Source organism: Hyperolius riggenbachi, chromosome 6, assembly GCF_040937935.1.
Source record: "Hyperolius riggenbachi isolate aHypRig1 chromosome 6, aHypRig1.pri, whole genome shotgun sequence".
In the NCBI taxonomy this organism is placed as follows: domain Eukaryota; kingdom Metazoa; phylum Chordata; class Amphibia; order Anura; family Hyperoliidae; genus Hyperolius; species Hyperolius riggenbachi.
The window spans coordinates 60,231,070-60,256,887 of record NC_090651.1 but is presented as its reverse complement, the minus strand read 5'-3'; the positions used below and the strand labels follow the sequence as shown (position 1 = coordinate 60,256,887).

At 45.2% G+C, this 25,818-nt stretch overlaps 1 protein-coding gene across 3 annotated transcripts in view; it reads right to left on the bottom strand.

Moving 5' to 3' along the window:
• Positions 1–25,818, bottom strand: part of LOC137520871 (FRAS1-related extracellular matrix protein 1-like) — a 288,103-nt gene that overhangs the window by 48,672 nt on the left and 213,613 nt on the right. For all 3 annotated transcript variants that reach the window (XM_068239387.1, XM_068239388.1, XM_068239386.1), the window contains 2 exons: positions 24,437–24,581; positions 21,459–21,588 (listed from right to left, as the gene is read on the bottom strand). In XM_068239387.1, coding sequence (XP_068095488.1) covers positions 21,459–21,588; positions 24,437–24,581 — 275 coding nt within the window. The remainder of the gene's footprint in view (positions 1–21,458; positions 21,589–24,436; positions 24,582–25,818) is intronic.

The window sequence follows — 25,818 nt, the reverse complement described above, 5'->3', positions numbered from 1 at the left end:
CAGGAGCAGGGTGAGGCATTTTTTGGCTTCACCCTGCACCCAAATTTCCTGGCACTGTTTTTTGTATGTAGACCCTATCAAAGCTGCCAATCAATTTGCTGGATGCTTGCTAAAGGACACCCGAGGAGAAAATAAACTAATGAAATAAACAATTGTATCTATCTTCCTTCTCCTAAAAAGGCCTATTTAAGATATTCCACAGTTGTATTTTATGTTTCAATCTACTTTAAGTTTTAACTGTTTTTTTGTTTTTGCTCAATGACACATTTATTGAAGTATGCCAGAGCTAAAATGTATGAACTATTGACCCTTTTTATGCTGCTCTCAGAAGCCATTTTCTGCTAGGAAAGTGCTAGGAAAGTGTTTTAGGGTGGTTTCACAGTGGGATGTTACAGGCGCACGTTAGAGCAGCCTGTAACGCACCCCACCGCACAGCAATGAAAAATCAATGGGCTGTTCACAGTGCCCACGTTGCGTTACATAGTAACGCTGCGCCACCAGACAACGTACTGCATGCAGTACTCTCAAAGCGGCAGAGCCGCGTTAGACTGCTTGCACTTGCTCAGTAACGTTGGGGAGGAGCGGAGAGCGGCCAGGCACATGGCTAATTAATATTCACTGCACTCAGTGACGTGCAGTGTTTACTTCCTGGAGCGGCCGCTCTGTGCAGCGATTGGCCGGCGGGACCACGTGATGCCGCATGCGCACAAGAGTACGCATCACGGCATCACGGACGCCAGAGTGAGCTGCACAATGCGGCTCACTCTGACGTCCAAAGCAGGGAGCACCAAACGTTGCGTTAGGGGCATGTTATGCGACCATAACGTCCCCTAAAACGCAACGTCCTGGTGTGAAACCAGCCTTATAGTTGAAATTTCTTATCAGTGAGGGTCACACTGTAGTCACTTCCTGTCTGAGTCAGGACTGAGTCAGCCACTTACATACCTGATATTTAACACTGTCAGGCAGAGAAAGAACAAAGGGAACACAGCATAGTTATTTGTGTGCTAGGCACTGTACATACACGTCTATTTCATCATGTCACATGTCACCTCGGGTATCCTTTAAAGTGTAACTGTTGAGCATAAAATCAAAAATCAATTCTTTATTTTTATCTGGTAAACAAGTAATACGGATGCTAACCAGGCAATCCAAAAGTTAAAATCTCTATTACTTTTCTTGTTTATAAATGATCATTTACCTGACTCTTATTTGGTACGTTGCCGCACAAAGGAAGTTGCAGGGCATGCTGGGTTCTCTTTTTTTGCTTCTTTATTTTCCCTCAGACTTAACTAATGTTCAGAAGCAAAAAAGGACAACCCAGCATGCCCTGCAACTTCCTTTTTGCGGCAACGTACCAAATAAGAGTCAGGTAAACTGTGGAATGATCATTCATAAACAAGAAAAGTAATAGAGATTTTAACTTTTGGATTGCCCGATTAGCATCCTTATTACTTGTTTAACAGATAAAAATAAAGAATTGATTTTTGATTTTATGCCCGACAGTTACACTTTAATTAACCAGCATTGGATTGGATTGAATTCTCTCTCTGGGGCAGTGGAGATTTGCTTGTTAGGACATTTTTTTTTTTGCTCATCACTATTATGCGTATCTAATCCATTTAATGTCAATTTGACTTCTGGTTAAAAATGAAGGGATTTTTAATTTTTTGGAATGAAAATTACAGAATTATTTTCTTCAACTGGAGGAGAGTCTATAGTTTTTTTTTCTATAGTTTTCAGCCTTATAAAAAAAAATTGGAAGAATTAATATATACAGTACAAACAGTGTAAAGGTGGCCACACACCATACAATATTTTTTTATACAAGATTTACAATCAATTTTTCTGATTGATTGTGACAATTGAAAAATCTGACCAATGTACCACACATACGTGTTACATTTTTCCCCAATTATGAAAAAAAAGATTGAAAAATCAACTACACACCATACAATCTTGCAAAAAACTAGTCAGAAATTTCTGCTACTCCCAATCGAGAAAAAAAAACAGGAAATGGGATCAGAATTTTTACTCAAATAAAAAAAAACGTTTTGATTTCTCGGTAGAAACAATAATTTTTATCAACTGCTGTAAAATCTGATCATTTTAATATATTGTGTGTGGCACTTTAAGAATGTTCATAATTCCAGCTAGTATGCAAATATAATGCAAACTGTATGCAACTTTGAACTGGACCAATGAAATGCACTCCCTGCTAAATATGATTGGCTCATGCATTTGTAATAACTTTACATCTCACTGACAATCTCAACTGATTAACCTTGTAACAAAGTAAAAGAATAGTTGCACTAAGTTCTGTCAAAAAATAAGGCAAATTGCTCAATTCAAACTATAATTTAAAAACCAAAAACATAAAAAGAAGATAAACACACAGAGATCATCACTCTCTCTGAGATACTCATCACTGACGTATTAATCTAAGAGTTTTTCATGTCTACTCCATCTTGCAAGAACTAAGGCAGATCCCTTCACACTGGAGTGTTGCACTGTGCAATGTAACTTTTCCCCTTCGTTGCGATTCTGTTTTTACAGAGAATGCAACATCCCAGTGTTTGCTTGACACATTCTTGGCCAAATATCATTCCATACGAGTACATGGCTTAAAGTGAACCAGAGACGAAGCACCCCCATGTTTTTTAACATATATATCAGTGGGAACATTAGAGAAAACACCTACTCTGCTCTCTGTTTCATCCTTCACTGCTCAGCCTGCTTGTTATCAGCCCTGATAAAATCTCTGACTGAGCATTCAGTCTGGCTTTGCTCAGGAATCATTATAGAGGAGTCTGTCTTCTCTGATGTCTTTTCAAGCCCAAGCCTGCCCCCTTCTGGCTCTGCTATAATGACTCAGCTATAATTATTCCTGAGCAAAGCCAGACTGAATGCTCAGTTAGAGATTTTATCAGGGCTGATAACAAGCAGGCTGAGCAGTGAAGGATAAAACAGAGAGCATTGTAGGTGTTTTCTCTAATGTTCCCACTGATATATATGGTAAAATACATAAGGGTGCTTCGTCTCTGGTTCACTTTAAGGCTTTTTGGATTAATATTATTTTATGTGGGGTTAGGCTGGAGAAAAATATGAACAACTTTATGATTTTCAGCATTGCATTTGCTCCTATGAGATTATTTATTTTCTGTTCCAATGGAAAGTAGAAGTACAACTACTAATCCTGGTGCACTAGTCTTCAATCATTGTATGGCATATACTCCCAAGGGAGGAGAACATTAGAAGCCCATATACATTCTCCACCAAATAACTTCCAAGTTCTCAAACTGCATAACAACATTTTTTTATTGTAGCAAAATTACACACAGTTCTTATAAAAAAACCCCATTCAGCTGAAGCTGAAAGCTCTGCCCCTTCCAGGAAATGCCGGCGGATTGCCCCCCCGGGCGATTTGGGGGCTCTGCAGCCCTCGTTTAGCGTCAGGGATGCGGCGGATTACTTGGGAGCACTGAAGCGAACTATAAGGAAGCTTTTGCCGGTGAGGGCCACAAAATATTGTATCGAGGGCCGCAAATGGCCTGCGGGCCGTGAGTTTGAGACCCCTGCCCTAAAGAGTATTTATATGACAACCAATTTATTGGACTGAGTAGTCAAGATTGGTAGGAGATACCACGATCGCTGCAAATACCATCTATATTAGGACAATGCGATGACAATTGGAATTATTGATCCTAACTGCCCAATTATTGCATATGTATAGGCGAATTCTCAATTGACCCACGCTCTTTGAACAGCAGGATCTGGCCAGAGACTGTGCTCCATGTGTGGTTGGTGTGTGTATGTGAGGAGAGCTCCATGTTCTAGGCAGGCTTTTTTAAGGGGGTATGGGGGGGTTATGGGAACTGTGTGTAATTTTGATACAATAAAAAAAAATTTGTTATGCAGATGGAAAGTAGAAGTACTCCAATCCATTTATTGACAAATTCCAGAAGTTCCGCACACTCATAAGTACCAAGTCCTATTTCTTCAGAAATCGTGACACAACCATTACAAAGACCAACGAATCGTTTCAGGGACTCAGGGGATCCCCTTTGTCAAGGCTACAGTACCATCCTGTACTGTAGCCTTGACAAAGGATACCCCTTTCCACCCAGAAACGATTCGTTGGTCTTTGGAAAGGTTGTGTCACGATTTCTGAATAAATAAGATTTGGTACTTATGGGTGTGCGGATCTTCTGAAATTTTTCGAGGATCACAATACTGGTCCAGCACCTAACCAATGGTGTGCGACTTCATTTTCTGTGTATTCAATACATTTGTAGGGAACGAAAACACCTGCTAAGAAAAAATGATCCCCTTTACTATCTGCACTTATTTCACTATGAAAATGACAAATAAGAAATACTAGCCAACCCGTGTCGTAGCATACGCCGCATCTATCTAATAGAGTACGTGCCTCAACCTTGAAGCAAGAAGAAGTAGGCTTTCCATGAGAAAATGTATGCGTGCTCAAACACCAAGTTTAACCCTAGCAAGTCTGGCTTTGCAAATCCGGCCTAATTGGCTATTCATGAGGCAATGCTCATGCAAATATGCATTTGCTTTCGCATGCCAAACTATGCAGGGTCCAAGAAAAAATATCGCAAAGCGATCGCCCTGCGGGAATTAGTTCATGCCAGTGGTGCTCAAATACCCCTTTTCAAAATTCGAGTTAGGTCGAATTCGAATAGTAAATTATTCGAGATCAGTCGAATATTCGAGTCGAATAATTTTTACTATTCGATTCGACCTCGGAATTCGAGCTCACTATTCGAGTCGGTATTCGAGCTCATTATTCGAGCTGACTATTCGAAATGGCCTTAAATAGCTTCCAACACTTGTTTTGAGGGTGAATGATGCAAGAAACCTCTTTTTTTCCAAGTAACAACAGCAAGTGATTATGTGGGGATGTTCCTTTAAAAAAAAAAAGTTGAAAAGAGAAGTTGTGTCCAGAAATTTGTTCAGTACTGTATATACTTCTTCTTCTTCTTCTTCTTCTTTATCTTCTATATCTTCTTCTTCTTCTTCTTCTTCTTCTTCTTCTTCTATATCTTCTTCTATATCTTCTTCTTCTATATCTTCTTCTATATCTTCTTCTTCTTTTATATTGTCTTCTTCTTCTTCTTCTTCATCTTCTTCATCATCATCTTCTTCTTCTTCATCTTCTTTTTCTTCATCTTCTTCATCTTCTTCTTCATCTTCTTCTTCATCTTCTTCATCTTCTTCTTCATCTTCTTCATCTTCTTTATCTTCTTCTTCTTCTTCTTCTTCATCTTCTTCATCTTCTTCATCTTCTTCTTCTTCATCATCTTCTTCATCTTCTTCTTCATCTTCTTCTTCTTCTTCTTCTTCTTCATCATCTTCATCTTCTTCTTCTTCATCTTCTTCATCTTCTTCATCTTCTTCTTCTTCTTCATCTTCTTCATCATCTTCTTCTTCATCTTCATCATCTTCTTCTTCTTCATCTTCTTCATCTTCTTCATCTTCATCTTCTTCATCTTCTTCTTCTTCTTCATCTTCTTCTTCATCTTCATCTTCTTCTTCTTCTTCATCTTCTTCATCTTCTTCTATATCGTCTTCTTCTTCACTTATTTCTCTTTTCAAATTTTTTTTTTAAAGAAATGCAGCTATTTTTGAGCGTAACAAATAGCTGGTGGCGCACGCATGTTGGAAGCGCCATTGTATGTGCTCCCTGGCAGTGGAAACACACAGACAGCAGGAGGTAAATTCAGCAGCAGGAGGAGGAGGATGAGTGTGTGGCAGCAGGCAGTCAATGAGGCAGGCAGCGTGACATAATAGCCCTGGTACCTAGCGGTGATACCAGGGCTGTAAATAAACACAGCAGGCAGGAGGTCCCAGACAGCGGTCGTGTAGCCCACATTGTGTCCAATACACAACTGGGACAACACAGTTTTCAACCCGGGCACCTCAGAAAAATTAAACCTTTTTTTTTTTTTTTTATGGTTTTGTAGTTTTGGTTTTACAACCAATTACACAGATATAGCTATTTTTTGACGTAATAGCTGGTGGCAGAGTGGCAGCAGAAGGTAAATCTGTGTACCCTGGCGTTGGGAAACACAGACAGACAGCAGCATCAGCAGGAGGAATGGAGGAGTAGTGTGAGTGTGGCAGCAGGCAGGCAGCGTGACATAATAGCCCTGGTACCTAGCGGTGATACCAGGGCTGTAAATAAACACAGCAGGCAGGAGGTCCCAGACAGCGGTCGTGTAGCCCACATTGTGTCCAATACACAACTGGGACAACACAGTTTTCAACCCGGGCACCTCAGAAAAATTAAACCTTTTTTTTTTATGGTTTTGTAGTTTTGGTTTTACAACCAATTACACAGATATAGCTATTTTTTGACGTAATAGCTGGTGGCAGAGTGGCAGCAGAAGGTAAATCTGTGTACCCTGGCGTTGGGAAACACAGACAGACAGCAGCATCAGCAGGAGGAATGAAGGAGTAGTGTGAGTGTGGCAGCAGGCAGGCAGCGTGACATAATAGCCCTGGTACCTAGCAGTGATACCAGGGCTGTAAATAAACACAGCAGGCAGGAGGTCCCAGACAGCGGTCGTGCAGCCCACATCGTGTCCAATACACAACTGGGACAACACAGTTTTCAACCCGGGCACCTCAGAAAAATTAAACCTTTTTTTTTTTTATGGTTTTGTAGTTTTGTTTTTACAACAAATTACACAGACAGATATAGCTATTTTTTGACGAAATAGCTGGTGGCAGAGTGGCAGCAGAAGGTAAATCTGTGTACCCTGGCGTTGGGAAACACAGACAGACAGACAGCAGCAGCAGGAGGAATGGAGGAGTAATGTGAGCAGCTATTGTTTGACGTAATAGCTGGTGGCAGAGTGGCAGCAGAAGGTAAATCTGTGTACCCTGGCGTTGGGAAACACAGACAGACAGCAGCATCAGCAGGAGGAATGGAGTAGTAGTGTGAGTGTGGCAGCAGGCAGGCAGCGTGACATAATAGCCCTGGTACCTATCGGTGATACCAGGGCTGTAAATAAACACAGCAGGCAGGAGGTCCCAGACAGCGGTCGTGTAGCCCACATTGTGTCCAATACACAACTGGGACAACACAGTTTTCAACCCGGGCACCTCAGAAAAATTAAACCTTTTTTTTTTTTTTATGGTTTTGTAGTTTTGGTTTTACAACCAATTACACAGATATAGCTATTTTTTGACGTAATAGCTGGTGGCAGAGTGGCAGCATAAAGGTAAATCTGTGTACCCTGGCGTTGGGAAACACAGACAGACAGCAGCATCAGCAGGAGGAATGGAGGAGTAGTGTGAGTGTGGCAGCAGGCAGGCAGCGTGACATAATAGCCCTGGTACCTAGCGGTGATACCAGGGCTGTAAATAAACACAGCAGGCAGGAGGTCCCAGACAGCGGTCGTGTAGCCCACATTGTGTCCAATACACAACTGGGACAACACAGTTTTCAACCCGGGCACCTCAGAAAAATTAAACCTTTTTTTTTTTTTTATGGTTTTGTAGTTTTGGTTTTACAACCAATTACACAGATATAGCTATTTTTTGACGTAATAGCTGGTGGCAGAGTGGCAGCAGAAGGTAAATCTGTGTACCCTGGCGTTGGGAAACACAGACAGACAGCAGCATCAGCAGGAGGAATGGAGGAGTAGTGTGAGTGTGGCAGCAGGCAGGCAGCGTGACATAATAGCCCTGGTACCTAGCGGTGATACCAGGGCTGTAAATAAACACAGCAGGCAGGAGGTCCCAGACAGCGGTCGTGTAGCCCACATTGTGTCCAATACACAACTGGGACAACACAGTTTTCAACCCGGGCACCTCAGAAAAATTAAACCTTTTTTTTTTTTTTTTATGGTTTTGTAGTTTTGGTTTTACAACCAATTACACAGATATAGCTATTTTTTGACGTAATAGCTGGTGGCAGAGTGGCAGCAGAAGGTAAATCTGTGTACCCTGGCGTTGGGAAACACAGACAGACAGCAGCATCAGCAGGAGGAATGGAGGAGTAGTGTGAGTGTGGCAGCAGGCAGGCAGCGTGACATAATAGCCCTGGTACCTAGCGGTGATACCAGGGCTGTAAATAAACACAGCAGGCAGGAGGTCCCAGACAGCGGTCGTGTAGCCCACATTGTGTCCAATACACAACTGGGACAACACAGTTTTCAACCCGGGCACCTCAGAAAAATTAAACCTTTTTTTTTTTTTTTATGGTTTTGTAGTTTTGGTTTTACAACCAATTACACAGATATAGCTATTTTTTGACGTAATAGCTGGTGGCAGAGTGGCAGCAGAAGGTAAATCTGTGTACCCTGGCGTTGGGAAACACAGACAGACAGCAGCATCAGCAGGAGGAATGGAGGAGTAGTGTGAGTGTGGCAGCAGGCAGGCAGCGTGACATAATAGCCCTGGTACCTAGCGGTGATACCAGGGCTGTAAATAAACACAGCAGGCAGGAGGTCCCAGACAGCGGTCGTGTAGCCCACATTGTGTCCAATACACAACTGGGACAACACAGTTTTCAACCCGGGCACCTCAGAAAAATTAAACCTTTTTTTTTTTTTTTATGGTTTTGTAGTTTTGGTTTTACAACCAATTACACAGATATAGCTATTTTTTGACGTAATAGCTGGTGGCAGAGTGGCAGCAGAAGGTAAATCTGTGTACCCTGGCGTTGGGAAACACAGACAGACAGCAGCATCAGCAGGAGGAATGGAGGAGTAGTGTGAGTGTGGCAGCAGGCAGGCAGCGTGACATAATAGCCCTGGTACCTAGCGGTGATACCAGGGCTGTAAATAAACACAGCAGGCAGGAGGTCCCAGACAGCGGTCGTGTAGCCCACATTGTGTCCAATACACAACTGGGACAACACAGTTTTCAACCCGGGCACCTCAGAAAAATTAAACCTTTTTTTTTTTTTTTATGGTTTTGTAGTTTTGGTTTTACAACCAATTACACAGATATAGCTATTTTTTGACGTAATAGCTGGTGGCAGAGTGGCAGCAGAAGGTAAATCTGTGTACCCTGGCGTTGGGAAACACAGACAGACAGCAGCATCAGCAGGAGGAATGGAGGAGTAGTGTGAGTGTGGCAGCAGGCAGGCAGCGTGACATAATAGCCCTGGTACCTAGCGGTGATACCAGGGCTGTAAATAAACACAGCAGGCAGGAGGTCCCAGACAGCGGTCGTGCAGCCCACATCGTGTCCAATACACAACTGGGACAACACAGTTTTCAACCCGGGCACCTCAGAAAAATTAAACCTTTTTTTTTTTTTATGGTTTTTTGGTTTTGTTTGTAAAACAAATTACACAGATATATAGCTATTGTTTGACGTAATAGCTGGTGGCAGAGTGGCAGCAGAAGGTAAATCTGTGTACCCTGGCAGTGGGAAACACAGACAGACAGCAGAAGGGCAGTACACAGCAGCCCACTGTAGGTGTAAAATGTGTGGCTGCAGGCGACGTAATAGTCAAAGTGAACCAGGCTGGCTTAGTGAGCAGGAGCCAGGAGGTGGTAAAGGGTGGTAAGGCACATTAACGATGGTTCTTAGCCAGTTCATGTCCCCCTCTCGCCGACAACAGGGGCCAGGAACTCGCCTTCCACCCACGCCTGGTTCATCTTGAGAAACGTCAGTCTGTCCACAGACTTGTGAGACAGACGTGAGCGTTTCTCGGTGACCACACCACCAGCTGCACTGAAGCAGCGCTCGGACAGCACGCTGGAAGGGGGGCAGGACAGCACTTACAGGGCGTACTGCGCCAGCTCGCTCCAGATCTCCAGGCGCTTGACCCAATACTCCATGGGATCAACAGGGGCATCGCTGTCAAGCCCGCTGTAGGACCCCATGTAGTCAGCCACCATGCGGGTCAGGCGCTGGCTGTGACCGGTGGAGGATGCTGCTGCATGCACCTCCTCTCTAGTCACTGCTGCCGGAGCCTCTACAGTCCTGTAGAGCTCGTGGCTGAGAGACAGCAGGTCTGTGGGGCGCTTGCTGCTGGATGCAGGCACCTGCTGCTGCCTCTGTGCTGGCTGCTGGACAGTGGGGGTGGAAGGCTGGGGGAAGGCTTCCTCCAAGCGCTCAACAAGGGCCTGCTGCAAGCTCCTTATTTGTTGCGCTGGGTCTCCTCCTGCAGGCGGCAGGAACTGGCTCAACTTCCCCTTGAGGCGTGGGTCCAACATCATGCTGATCCAGATGTCCTCCCTCTGCTTCATCTGGATCACCCTGGGGTCTCTGCGCAGGCACGTCAGCATGTGCGCTGCCATTGGGAAGAGGCGGGCCACGTCTGCTGGCACATCGACGGCAGTGCTGCTGTCCTCATCCTCCTCCTCTGCCTCGTCAGCCTCATCCTCTCTCCACCCCCGCACCAACTCAGCTGCACTGTGCTGCTCCCCCTCATCAGCAGCAAGGTCAGGGACCTGACCAAGTCCTCCTCCTCCTGCCCCTCAGAGGTGGACTGTGCAGCTGCTTGCCGCTCCTGCTGGTCCAAGGCTGCCGCTCCCTGTTCCAGTAAAGCATCGAGGGCCCTGTTCAGCAGACAAACCAGGGGCACCCACTCGCAGACCATAGCATGGTCCCTGCTCACCATGTTAGTGGCCTGCAGAAAGGGAGCCAGCACTAAGCACACCTGCTGCATGTGCCTCCAGTCATCATCGGGGACGATGGACGGGATGTTGCTGGTCTTGTCCCTTCTCTGAGCGGCGGAAACAGTGGCCAGGGCAAGGAACTGGTTGACAGCGTGCTTCTGTTCAACCAGACGCTCCAACATCGCCAGGGTGGAGTTCCAGCGAGTCGGAACGTCAAGGATCAGCCGATGGCGTGGCAGATCCAGCTCCTTTTGCACGTCTTCCAGGCTCGCACAGGCTGCAGCCGAGCGCCGGAAGTGACGCACAACGTTCCTTGCCGTTTCCAGCAGTTCGCCCATCCCCTGGTAGGTGCGCAAGAACTTCTGCACCACCAGGTTCAGCACGTGGGCAAGACAGGGGATGTGGGTCAGGTTTCCCCTGTCTATTGCGGCAACCAGATTGGCCCCATTGTCGGCCACCACCTCTCCGACTCTGAGGCCTCTGGGGGTCAGCCAAATCCTCTCCTGCTCCTGGAGTTTGGCCAACACATGGGTTGCCGTCAGCTTGGTCTTCCCAAGGCTGACCAAGTGCAGCAGCGCTTGGCAGTGGCGGGCCTTCACGCTGCTGCTGAGGCGGGGGGTTTGGCCAGGTGTGCCGGAGGATGGCAGAGGATCGGAGGAACCTGCTGCAGTTCCCCTGACCCTGCGGGGTGGCACCACCCACTGTGTTGCTGCTGCTGCTGTGCCCGCTGCTGCTCTCCCATCCTCACCCCCTTCCACCAAGCTGACCCAGTGGACAGTAAAGGACAGGTAGCGGCCTGTCCCGAAGCGGCTGCTCCAGGAGTCCATGGTGACGTGGACCCTTTCACCAACCGCGTGCTCCAGCCCTCGCTCCACATTGGCCATCACAAAGCGGTGCAGTGCAGGAATGGCCTTGCGGGAGAAAAAGTGTCTGCTGGGGAGCTGCCAGTCTGGGGCTGCGCAAGCAAGCAGCGCACGAATGTCGCTCCCCTCCTGCACGAGCGTGTACGGCAGGAGTTGGGAGCACATGGCCCGTGCCAGCAAGCCGTTCAGCTGCCGCACGCGACGGCTGCTGGGAGGCAGAGCCCTAACCACCCCCTGGAAGGACTCGCTCAAAAGGCTCTGGCGTGGCCTTTTGCTGGCACGGGAATCAGCAGACACAGCGGAGGAGGCCACTGAGGACTGGCTGCCAGAACAGGCCTCAGTGTCGGCGGCAGGAGTTGCAGAGGGGGGAGGAGCAGTGCGTTTCCGCACTCCTGCTGGTGCTGCTGGAGGAGCAGGAGGGCGGGTGGCTGCTGTTGCTGCTGCTGCTGAAGGCTGTGCAGTGATGGGTGTGGTGCCACTGCCAGCACCAGATGCCTTCAGCCTCTGGAACTCCTGATGCTGGTGGAAATGTTTCGCAGCAAGGTGGTTGATGAGCGAGCTGGTGCAGAACTTTAAGGGGTCTGCACCTCTGCTCAACTTCCGCTGACAGTGGTTGCAAGTGGCGTACTTGCTGTACACTGTGGGCATGGTGAAAAAGCGCCAGATTGGTGACAGAAACATCCCCCTACGGCATGGAAGCGCTGCTGCCTGTCTCCCTGTGGTGGTTGGGGGGGGGGCTTGGGGGGCTTGGGTGCGGCTGGTGGTGGTACTGGCAGATGCTGCTGCTGCTGCTGCTGCTGAGCCTGAGACACCAGCAGGCTGTGGGACCTGCCTACTGCTGCTGCCAATGCTTGCAATGATGCGCCTCCTTGCAAGGCCCACAAGAGCATCCTCCTCCTCCTCCTCAGAGCTGCTGAGGACGACATCCCCTGGAGGTGGTGGCACCCAGTCTCTGTCTGTCACCGGGTCATCATCATCCTCCCCCTCCTGAAACATGTCCTGCTGGGATGAGGACCCCCCAAACTCCTCTCCTGATGCATGGATGGGCTGCTTGACTGTCGCCACAGTCTTGCTGTCCAATCCCTCATCCCCCAAAGTGCCCATCAGCATCTCCTCCTCAAAATCGCCAACAACAGCAGACAATTGACTCATGATGCCTGGGGTCAAAAGACTGCTGAATGACAGGTTGCCAACTGACGGTGAACTGGCCTCCTCCCCAGGCCCTGCTGGGCGGCTGCTGCGAACAGGGGTGGTGGTGAGGGTGGAGGCCTCGGATGCAGAGCTGATGGCGGGCTGCTCATCCTCCGTCATCAGTTGCACCACAGTGTCTGCATGCTTTTCCTCAATGGGACGTTTCCGACCCGGCTGGAGGAAAATCAGAGCAGGTGCTACACGCTGCTGCTGCTGTGTCTCTGCAGCGTGAGTTGCAGATGCTCCTGCTGGGCGGCGCCCAAGGCGTCCACGGCCAGTGGCTATGGGAGGAATGTTAGCCACTGACGCTGCTGCTGCTGCGGAACTGTGCATGGTGGCGCGCCCGCGGCTTGCCACAATGCTGCTCCCTCTCCTCCTGATTCCCTTGCTGCCCTTCCCCTTGCCCAAACCGCGCTGGCTGCCACTTACAGACATCTTCGATGTTTTGGGCGTATAGACAAAAGTTTTTTAAAAGGGCGGGTGAAAAGTGGGGTACTTTAATGGAGTGGGTTGGTGGGTGAGGTGACTGAGTGAGTGTCCCTAGTACAGTAAGTAAGTAGTAACAGTCAGGAAGTACAACTAGCAGTTACAATAATCAGTAGTAATCACAAGTAAATTTAGTGTGTGTACACTACAGACAGTGAGTGCACGCACGCGCAAACACGCGCAGGAGCTAGCCTATGAACAGTGACTGAGTGAGTGTCCCTAGTACAGTAAGTAAGTAAGTAGTAACAGTCAGTAAGTACAACTAACTAATTACAATAAGCAATCAGTTATCAGAAGGAAATAGAGTGTGTGTAGTGTGTGTACACAGACAGTGAGTGCACACACGCAGGAGCTAGTAGCCTATGAACAGTGACTGAGTGTCCTAGACTCCTAGTACAGTAAGAGTAAGTAGTAACAGTAAGTACAACTAACTAATTACAATAAGCAATCAGTTATCAGAAGGAAATAGAGTGTGTGTAGTGTGTGTACACAGACAGTGAGTGCACACACGCAGGAGCTAGTAGCCTATGAACAGTGACTGAGTGTCCTAGACTCCTAGTACAGTAAGAGTAAGTAGTAACAGTAAGTACAACTAACTAATTACAATAAGCAATCAGTTATCAGAAGGAAATAGAGTGTGTGTAGTGTGTGTACACAGACAGTGAGTGCACACACACAGGAGCTAGTAGCCTATGAACAGTGACTGAGTGTCCTAGACTCCTAGTACAGTAAGAGTAAGTAGTAACAGTAAGTACAACTAACTAATTACAATAAGCAATCAGTTATCAGAAGGAAATAGAGTGTGTGTAGTGTGTGTACACAGACAGTGAGTGCACACACGCAGGAGCTAGTAGCCTATGAACAGTGACTGAGTGTCCTAGACTCCTAGTACAGTAAGTAGTAACAGTGAGTACAACTAACTAATTACAATATTCAATTACAATAATCAATCAGTTATCAGAAGGAAATAGAGTGTGTGTAGTGTGTACACAGAAAGTGAGTGCACACACGCAGGAGCAGCTAGTAGCCTATGAACAGTGACAGTGAGTGTCCTAGTACAGTTACAGTATATAACTACAATACTAATACAATCAGTAGTAAAGGACAGCAGAAATACTGGTATAGAATAGAGAGAAATAAACAGAGGACAGGAGGACAGCTGCCCACACAGGCAAGGCCCTGAGGCCTAAAGCTGTAAGCCTGCAGCAGCTGGCCTGTCTCTATGTAACACAAAAGCTACTAACTAAAATACAATGTCTAACTAACTAACAACAATATAGGTGTGTATAGGAGGTGTATGTGAGCAAAAACGTTAGGTAAATGACCACAATAAAGCTCTTGCTAAGCCAAAGCACAAAGGAGCAACTCTCTCTCTATGCAAGTCTCAGGCAAGGACGGAGAAACGTAACATGGCGGCCGCTATTTATAGGGTAGGGGCTGGCCAGGGTCCCCCTCTGTGATTGGCTGCCGTCAGAGGGCCTGGGAGCCCTCTGATTGGCTCTAAGGACATCAATCTGGGCTATGACGCTATTCGAGCTCGGTACCGAGCTCGAATAGCGCCGTTTGCTCGAATAGCTCGAATAGTGAATGGGCTATTCGAGTGTACGCGAATAGCCCATTCGAATAGCTACAGCTATTCGGAGCTCGAATACCGAGCTCGAATAGCTGGAAAAGAGCTCGAATATTCGAGCTACTCGAATATTCGAGCTCTGCTGAGCACCACTGGTTCATGCTACATTAGCACTATCCAGGAACGCCATGGGGAGGCTTCCCAATGCCGCCATACAACCGGGGGGGACCGCGGGGTCCCAGACTCTCACTGCCTGGGAACCACAGCGGCACCCCGGAGGGGGAGGCTGGGTGGCGCAGCCGCCCCCCCCCCCCCTCCAAATGTGGTTAGCGCCGGGGAGAGCCATCCGCACCCACCTCCCAATATTAAAAACAGGCACTTACCTTAACGTCCATTGCGTTCTGCAAGCAACATGCACATTAACTTGGCGGCACCAAATGAGAAAGGGGTGAAGCATGGGTCACCCCGAGCTTTAGAGCTCAGGGCTGGCTCACATACAACACTCGGAGGGGGGGGGGGGGAAGGACAGGCGCAGACAACTCACTTCAGGGCTCACACCACCAGAGCAAGCCATCCACCACCTGCCTCCAAAAGGATAGAACTGCAAAAAATGTTTTCCGGGTCTGGCTTTCCAAATCTGGCCTAATTGGCTATTCATGAGACAATGCTCATGCAAATATGCATTTGCTTTCACATGCCAAACTATGCAGGGTCAAAAAAAACAATACCGCAAAGTGCCCTCTCGCTGCCCGGGAACCACAGCGGCATCCCGGAGTGAAAGGCTGGGTGGCGCAGCCGACCCCCCCCCCCCCCAAGCGTGGCGAGTGCTGGGGAGAGCTGTCCGCACCCACCTCCTAATATTAAAAACAGCCACTTACCTTAACTTCCATTGGGTTCTGCTACATGCGCATTAATTTTCTCATGGAAAGCATTTTGTGCAGTTTGTATCCTTTGGAGGCAGGAGGTGGATGGCTTGCTCCGGTGGTGTGAACCCTGGAGTGAGTTGTCTGCGCCTGTCCTCCCACCCCCCCCTCAGGAGTGCTGTATGTATTCTCTCCTTTTTCATGTGGTGCCCCCAAGTTAATGCGCATGTAGCAGAACGCAATGGACGTTATGGTAAGTGCCTGTTTTTAATATTGGGAGGTAGGTGCGGACGGCTCTCCCCGGCGCTGACCACACTCGGGGGGGTCGTCTGCGCCACCCAGCCTACCCCTCCGGGGTGCCGCTGTGGTTTCCAGGCAGTGAGAGAGCCTGGGACCCTGCGGTCCCCCCGGTTGTATAAAAAGGGGGCAATGGGCATTGGGAATCCTCCCCGTGGCGCTCCTGGATAGTGCTAATGTAGCATGTAGCAGGGTGACTGCTTTGCGGTATTGGTTTGTGCATGCATTTGCATAAGCATTGCTTCATGAATAGCCAATTAGGCCAGATATGCAAAGTCAGACTTGCTAGGGTAAGGCCTCTTTTCCATGGACTGTTGATAGGCTGGGGAATGCCTCTCACAACTACTCACTGCTGCCTGGTAACTGCTTGCTGCTGCCTGGTAACTGCTTGCTGCTGCCTGGTAACTGCTCGCTGCTGCCTGGTAACTGCTCGCTGCTGCCTGGTAACTGCTCGCTGCTGCCTGGTAACTGCTTGCTGAGCACACAGCTCAATAGTCCGTGGAAAAGAGGCCTTAAACTTGGTGTTTGAGCACGCATAAATTTTCTCATGCAAAGTACTTCTTCTTCTGGCTTGAAGGTTGAGGCACGCCCTGGGGGCAGGGCACTACTTCTTCTTCTTCTTGTTTGAAGGTTGAGGCACTTAGTCTATTATATATATAGATAGATAGATAGATAGATAGATAGATAGATAGATAGATAGATAGATAGATAGATAGATAGGGCCGATCCAATTCACCTTGTCCCCGAAGTTTTCTCCTAGGTAATATTTTCACATTTTGTCAATAAAATTGCCCTTTAAGCCACCAGCAAGAAAGTAAATAGTCAGAATGGTTTTGATAGTATTTTTTAGCCTTCGTTTTGGTACTTTCTCAATTGCAGAGTGCTGAATAGTTATCTTTCTTAAACAGAAGAAAAAAAAAGTTTATAAATTATTCTGAAAAATATCCAGCAATTTTGAGAAAGAAAACCCAGAAAATGATGGAACTTCAGAGCTTGATCAATAGTTTCTCCAAGCCCTATATGGGGGTTGTTTACATTGTGTTCGGCTCGTGTTTCTGTCCGCGGTGGGCTTTTTTTCCACGTTTTTTTCTGCTCGTTTTTTGTGAGCGTTTATGTAAGCTCTTTTGCAGAGCGCTTCCGTCTTTTGATCCGGAAAAAATAAATACAATGTATTGCATTTTTCCTATACCTTCCATTGAGGCAAATCGCCTAAAAAATGGCCCAAGCACCACTTTTCAAAGCAGATTGCAAACAAATCGCTCTGATATGAACTCTCTCATGGAGAATCATTGCACAAGTGCTTTCAGGGCGATTTTAAAAATTGCGTGCGCTTACAATTTTACAAAAACGCCTATAATGTGAACAAGGCCTCAATGTGGTGAAAGCGAATGATCTTACAAACCTGGCCTCGATTTAGTAAAAATGAACTGCTGTTAGATTGCAAAAATTTAAATGTTAGTCCTGGAATTTTAGCTATGAGCTTGGTAAGAATCTTTTTTTTTGAATATGCCAAAATAATAAATCACTTTTCTTAACTTAAGTTTTGTAGGAAACCAAAGAAAGCTGTACATTTATGTTCTATACCTCCCATTGAAATTGTCTCCTATCTATATTTTAATTACAGCAAACGGAACAAACAAGAAAATCCATCCCTGAGGGAAGAAACCGAACAAGGAAAGGAAAGTCTGAATAGGGAAAAAAAACATACAAACAAACAACAGGTCAACAATTTTTTTTTAACCAAAAAAAAATCTATTTTTTTCTTCCCAGGCCTGGCTGAGCGCTTTGAGTTATCTGCAGGCACAGTCGCTGTGTTTGGCTGGGCTTATCGAGGTACGGCAGGTTTTTACAGGCCTCTTATCTGCCTCTTTACATGTCCATGCGCACAGAGCTGGTGGCCTTGTGCAGATTTGCCTCCAAAGCCCGATGCCTTCCAGGATTTGGCACCAGGAAACGGGGGAAGTGTGTGCTGGAGGGGATTTATTCCAAGCTGAGCCTGCGGAAAGCCCTCAAACTTCAATGTGTTTTTTTTGTCAACTTGCAGAAAAAGGAGCAAAGTGATGCTAGATTGGGCTGTGCGAAACCCAAAAATTAAAGAGCAGTGGATAGGCTTTAAGTGTTTTTTTTTATGTTTTTTTTTTAATCTCTTATTGGTACTGCTAATAAATGTATGTTTCTTTTTAGATATATTATTCTTTTTGTATATATTCTTTTATGAAAAAGTTTTATAAATAGAGAAGCATGGCAAAACACACCTGAAGCGAAAAAAATGTATGATAATGAATTATACGTGTAGTACAGATAATGGATAGAACATTAGTAGCAAAAAAAAGTCTCATATTCTTATTTTCAGTAACATAGCTTTTTTTTTTTTTTTTTTTTTTAATAACATTACATCATACGGTCACAGTCACAGTTTTAAAACCACACTATGTTTTTTATGCAATAAAACAAAGTAGAAATAATGACCCTTTGAACTTTCCTGCAGTAAAACCTTATCTCATGCTGAAGCACTTAATCAACCAAGAAACAGTTTGATTCTTGGCTGTTTAAAGAGACACTGAAGCGAAAAAAATGATGATATTATGATTTGTATGTGTAGTACAGCTAAGAAATAAAACATTAAGATCAGATACATCAGTCTAATTGTTTCCAGTACAGGAAGAGTTGAGAAACTCCAGTTGTTATCTCTATGCAAAAATGCTATTAAGCTCTCCGACTAACTTAGTCGTGGAGAGGGCTGTTATCTGACTTTTATTATCTCAACTGTAATTGAAATGTTTACTTTTCCTCTGCTAGAGGAGAGTTCATTACTTCACAGACTGCTCTGAAAGACTCATTTTGAATGCTGAGTGTTGTGTAATCTGCACATTATAGAATGATGCAATGTTAGAAAAAAACTATATACCTGAAAATAAAAATATGAGAATATTTTCTTTGCTGCTAATCTTCTAGTAATTATTCATAGTACACAACCAATTCATTATATCATTTTTTTTTTTTCGCTTCAGTGTCTCTTTAAAGAGACACTGAAGCGAAAAAAAAATTATGATATAATGATTTGTATGTGTAGAACAGCTAAGAAAAAAATACATTAGCAGCAGAGACACAAGTCTAAAGGTGGCCATACACTGGTCTATTTTCCATCAGATCGACCAGCAGACAGATCCCTCTCTGATCGAATTTGATCAGAGAGGGATCGTATGGCTGCCATTACTGCAAACAGATTGTGAATCGATTTCAGCATGAAACCAATCACAATCTGTGAAGCTGCCGCTGCCGCCGCCCCATACCCCCCTCCCCCCCGCATACATTACCTGCTCCGGCCGGCGCATCTCCCCTGGTCTCCGCTGTCTTTTTCTCCGCGCTGGTCTCCGGGTCCGGCTGGCGGCTTCACTGAACTTCCTGCCGGGGGAAGTTTAAACAGTAGAGGGCACTCTACTGTTTAAACTTCCTGCCGGGACAGGAAGTTCAGTGAAGCCAAGCCAGCCGGACCCGGAGACCAGCGCGGAGAAGAAGACAGTGGAGACCGGACGAGTCGTGCCGGCCAGAGCAGGTAATGTATTGCCGCTAGCATCGGTGGTCAGGCATTCAAACGCCGCTATCGATGCACTACCGACCCGCCGGCGATCGAGCAAAATCTTCCGCACGGACGGATCGACGGGGACGATTGATTTTGGATGGAAATCGATCGTTCTGTCAGCGTTTGCGCAACTATTTCACAGCAGATTCAATCACAGTGATCGAATCTGCTGTATTTTAGCGGGAAAATCGTTAGGTGTATGGGCCCCTTTAAACTGTTTCCAGTAAAGGAAGAGCTAAGAAACTCCAGTTGTTATCTATGAAAATTAGCCATTGAGCTCCACTACTTTCAAAGTCGCAGAGAACTTTGCCAGACCCTTGAGATGCGCTTTAAAAGACAATTTATCTTTTTATCCCTCTGCAAAGAAGATTTTACAGAGCAGGCTAGTGAACTTTTGAACCCATTTAGAATGCTGAGTAGGGTCTAAACTGTAAATATTAGAGAATGATGCAAAATAACACTACATAACTGAAAATAAAATATTAGAATATTTTCTTTGCTACTAAAATTCTAGTAGTTATCCATATTACACAACCAATTCATTATATCATATTTTTTTTCCGCTTCAGTGTCTCTTTAAGTGCTTCAGAAAACAGGACTGTATTCGACCCAGTAGGTCGAATAGCTCAGAGGAGCTCTTTTGTAACACAATGCAATTGTATTGCAATGGTATGGTCACATCTGCACGTTTGTGGCTTGATGCGGCAGATTTCATCAGAAATGACGCACATCATGCTGTGCAGTTTCCCGATGACATGCGCGATCACAGCTGCAGTAAAGTATACTTCTATGCACTGTATGCTTTATGTGTTTGTGGCATCGCACTCGTAAATGCACATTGCGACTTTTTAACACCTTACGATTCAATTTTTCAGGATGCGAAATGCAACATGCATAGTGTGAAATTAGCCTAGAATAAAGACAATAGATATGCAGCCAGCAGAGGATCTACGCCTTCCCTATTTAGAGCTTTAAAAAATCTAAATGCTGGCTGGAATTATTCTTTAGAGGAGAACTCAATAAAGTGTTTTTGGATTACACCCTGAACAATAATAAGTGTAATATTTACCATTTTAAAAGTATTTTTCTACAAATGTTGTTTGCTAGGTTTTTAAAAATATTTTTCAAAGGGCTTTCCTGGTTAGTTGGGGACTGGGTACTGTATTTTTTAGCATATAAGACGCACGGACATTTGGATGCCTCCATAAGCTATAATGTAATAACAGCTACAGTGGCGCTTAGATTTGGGTCCCGGCAGAAGATGAAGACCAAATTACACAAAAAAAAACAAAAAAACAGTACAATTCGTTCAGGAAAATTGCATGATGTTTACAATGTCATGCGACCCATTTAAATCAATTGGAGTGGAGCAGGTGTGCACACTAGAAAATAATTAGTCCAATTTCTCTTTAGTCTATGCAGGCCATTCATGCTTATAGATGAATTGGGAGTCCTCAGTCACCAGTGGTACCACCAAGACCCCACTCGTTGCAAACTCCAATAGCAATCAAACAACTGAAGCTCAACCTGTAGGATCATTTTTCTTTATTAGCTGATTTCTAGACAGACTGCAAAGTACTGGCAGACATGACATTTTGGGCTGCATTTTCTCAGGTGTGAGCAGTGGAGAGGATGGTGTTGTAAGATGTCGGGTTTGCCTATTGTGTAGTCTGCTCTGCAGCAATGAGCCAAAAAAAAATAAAAATGGAAAATTAAACTTCAGTCATTTGATTGTGCTATTGTAGCCACAAGAGAAAAAATCATTGCTCATCACAACAGTGTTAAAACCCACAAAAATAATAATAAAATTAACATTTTTCATTATATGGGAATTTGCTGTCACAACGATATGCAACTAGTGTGAATAATACTGTAAGATAATAGATATCTACTCGATAGAGCAAAATTCTAATAGACACAGCCTGATGTCCCTGGAACATGCAGGCTTCCCAGATAAACTTTTCCACTTCTCTATTGTCCTAGCAACGGATAAAATCTTACCTTTATACCAACAAAAGATGGGTCCGTGCTACTTCCTCCTCTGATCAGTTTCACGGCAAGAGTTCCAGAGTTTTCACAGACTCGGTAGTATGACTTAGAAAGTTGTAGGGTGGACCATTTCAGTTCAAGCCTGGAAGTAAACAAGGGATACAAGTCATTCTGACGTTCTTGCCATGGTGATCCTATCTCTCTGAAGAGAGGTGAGAACAATCTTGTCAACGGGGTCACAGAGATCAAAAGATATTACAAACCTCTCAAGTATTATCATAACGGTACCCTTCTGTAGAAGTATATCACCTTCCTCAAGGCCAGATTTATACTTTTTGTGACCCTAGGCAAACTATGTTGTGGCCTCCCCTACATGTGCAGCAGTGCCCCTTCCCTTACCTGTGCAGCATCCCTCTTCCATGTGTATCCATGTAATGCAATCCCTCCCATTCCCTGTGCAGCCCCTCCTCCATGTGTATCATCCATGTAATGCAGCCCCTCCCATTCCCTGTGCAGCCCCTCCTCCATGTGTATCATCCATGTAATACAGCCCCTCCCATTCCCTGTGCAGCTCTCTCTTCCATGTATATCATCCATGTAATGCAGCCCCTCCCATTCCCGGTGCAGCCACTCCTCCATGTGTTTCATCCATGTACAGCAGCCCCTCCCCTTCCATGTGCAGCTCCCTCTTCCATGTGTATCATCCATGTAATGCAGCCCCTCCCATTCCCTGTGCAGCCCCTCCTCCATGTGTATCATCCATGTAATACAGCCCCTCCCATTCCCTGTGCAGCTCCCTCTTCCATGTATATCATCCATGTAATGCAGCCCCTCCCATTCCCTGTGCAGCCACTCCTCCATGTGTTTCATCCATGTACAGCTGCCCCTCCCCTTCCATGTGCAGCTCCCTCTTCCATGTGTATCATCCATGTAATGCAGCCCCTCCCATTCCCTGTGCAGCCCCTCCTCCATGTGTATCATCCATGTAATGCAGCCCCGCTCCTTCATGAACAGCTCCTTTGGGTATCAGTATCTTTTTCATAGGTTTCTCCCCATTTTCAGCCTCCTCTTTTATATGTAACAACCAGTGGTGGGACGAAATTTCACATCAAAATTCACAATTACGCATCGTAATCGTAATGTGAAATTTCAGAGAAAATCGTAAGTAATTTTGTATGTAATAGTAATAATTCATAATTTTGTGTAATTTTCGCATAATTTTCCTAAATGTTGTGCCAACTTTGGAGGTTAATAGCAAAGCCCGTATGCATGCTATTGCTACCAAAATTGCTAGATATGTTAAGGAGAATAGTGGGTACAAGAATGGTTTTTAAACTGTGATTTTTCAGTTTTAAAACCGATTTATTTTTTTTTTTGCATTTTTCAAATCGATTTTCTCAAAAACTACAAGGTTTTTGGGGAAATTCTTTTTTTCCACTTGTACCCACTATTCTCCTTAACCATTTCTGCTGCTCGGACATGAAGCTCACGTCCGGGCGGCTGCTCTGCTGCGCTCCCGCGCTTCGGCGCGCTCCCACACTGGGATCAGTGAACAGGAGCATGGTTCCCGATCACCGATCCCTGTCCCCCGCAGGAAAACCGAAGCGCTCACACATGAGGCTTCAGTTCTTCTGCCCGGAAAAATTTCCACATCCCCCTTGTACTTCTGCTTAGCGAGAAGTACAAGAAAGGGAAAACAAAAATGAAGGTGGCCAAATAGTAAAACTACATCTACACATTTTTTACAATACAATTTACACATTTAACAACATTAAAAATGAACGTTTTATGTCCCACACCAAAAAATCACCCAAATACATTTTTTAATGAAAAAAAAAAATTACAATAAGAAAAAAAAAAAAAAAGACATAAATAGTTACCTAGGGGTCTGAACTTTTTAAATATGCATTTGAAGGGGGTATACTACAATTTTTTTTTAATTATAAGCTTGTAAATAGTGATGGACGCAAAATGGAAACAATGCAGCTTTATTTGCAAATAAAATATTGGTGCCATTCATTGTGATAGGGACAAAATGTAAATGGTGTAATAACCAAAATAAACGGGCAAATAAAATACATAGGTTTTAATTATGGTAGCGTGGATTATTTTAAAGCTATAATGGCCGAAAACTGAGAAATAATGAATTTTTCCATTTTTTTCTTATTAATCCTGTTAAAATGCATTTATAAAAAAATAATTCTTAGCAAAATGTACCACCCAAAGAAAGCCTAATTAGTGGCGGAAAAACAAGGTATAGATCAATAAATTGTGATAAGTAGTGATAAAGTTATTAGCGAATGAATGGGAGGTGAAAATTGCTCTGATGCATAAGGTGAAAAATCCCTTCGGGCTGAAATGGCTAACATATGTAGCAATCAGTGTCAATAGCATGTATGGGGGCTGTGCTGTTCACTGCTAAAGTCAGCAAGAAATTACGCGAAAGTTATGTGAAATTCTATGGCCTTTCCAGAAATCCGGCCCTGGCCTTCCTTTGAGTTCTCTGTGTCCCTGTCATTGGGACTGAAAATAATGTTCCCCTTCACTTTTCTTTCAACTATCGCCATGGCATGAAATAGGCTACAGGTAGTCCCCGACTTACGAACGACCCGCCGATACAAACGGCATGAATTCTGTGTTTCCATGGGAACAAGTCAAACATTTGTTTTTCAAATTGGACTTGTAGTTTTTGAGAAAATTAATTTTAAAAAAATTCAAAGAAAAAATGGATTTTAAACTTGTATAAGCAGGTAAAGAGGGCAGAGGTGACACAGATGGGGACACTGCTGGCATAGGGGGCACAGAGGAGATACAGGGGACAGAGATGGCACAATGTTACGGCTTAAGAACAGATTCAGGTTAAGAACGAGCCTACAGTCCCTATCTCATTCGTTAACCGGGGACTACCTGTACTGTCGTTGCGACAAGTATTAGAAGTCACACGTGTAATTTTTTTTGTTAGTCTGCTGAATATTCTGAATAGTACCCACATTTCAGGGGGGATTTTGTTCCCAGCTGGATCAGAGATTTGAAATTCAAAGCTGTCTGAATTGACATCAAGCAAAGGATTAATAATGTAACGTATCAGCCTTTGATTTACATCTTTCTGCGTAAATGTTCTTCCAATGTGATCCCCTGTAAAATAAAAAATATAAAATAAATCATTGTTGTCCAATTTATTCACATTATTACTCATATCCTGCTGCACATGACTGAGAATCAATCATAGCAGTACCCGCCCCTGAGGAGCTTAGAATCTAATTTTTTATTTATCTCTCCAGTCCCTGCCAGTCGAATTACATAGCTCTAGAAAAAATTAAGCCATTTACACCAGTGTCTTTCCCAGAGAAGCTTACACTTATTTGTTTCTATATATGCTATGTATTCTCAGTCATATCATTCACACTAGTCCCTGCAATAGGGGAGTTCACTCTTTATCTATCTATCTGTATCTGTAAAATTATATATCTCTTTATGATAACTGTTAAGTCATTTACACCGGTGTCTTTTCCTGAGGAGATTATTTTGTATATATCTATATCAATTATACGTCATTTCCACTGGCGTAGGAGCAGGGGTCGCAGCAGTCGCACTGGCGACGGGGCCCGCGATCTCCTAGGGCCCGTACCGGCCCCTGCTCCCCGCATTCTCCTCTGTCCCCAGGCCATCCGTGACAGACGCTTAGCTCCGCCCCCAAATCGCGGGTAGCTCCGCCCCCAAATCGCGGGTAGCTCCGCCTCTCACAGGATCGTTCCTGTGAGTTGCTTGATTCTTTCACCGAGCCCTGCCCCTGCAAATCCCATTGGCTGGCACAGCAAGGACAGAGCATGGGAGAAGATGGAGATGAGCCAAGAGCTCCCTTCCCCCAGGCAAACAGAGCGGGAGGTATGAGAGCTGAGTGCTGTCTCCCTCTTTATTTCCCTGTCACTGCTTATCAGCCTTTACTGTATCCAGAGCCCGCAACAGTGCTCACTAACCTTCCTCCACCAGACCCCTAGTAATTTCCTGTCTTTCTATCCACCCCCCAGAATTCTCACTAGCCCCCCCTCAACCTCTCTCCCCCAGACTCCTAATAACCTCCCTCACTCCCCCCTCAATATTTTTCACCCTCCCTTTCCCAGACTCCTAACTGCTCTCCCTTCTTACTCCCCCGACCCCTAATAACCCCCCTGTCTCTCCTCACTTCCCCCTCAATATTCTTCACTGTCCCCCGACCCCTAATAATAGCTCCCCTCTCTCGCCTCACTCCTCCCTCAATATTCCTCATCCTCCCTTTCCCAGACTCCTAATAACCCCCCTGTCTCTCCTCACTCACCCCCCCTAATAACCCCCCTTTTTCTCTTCATTCCCCCCTCAATATTCCCCACCCTCC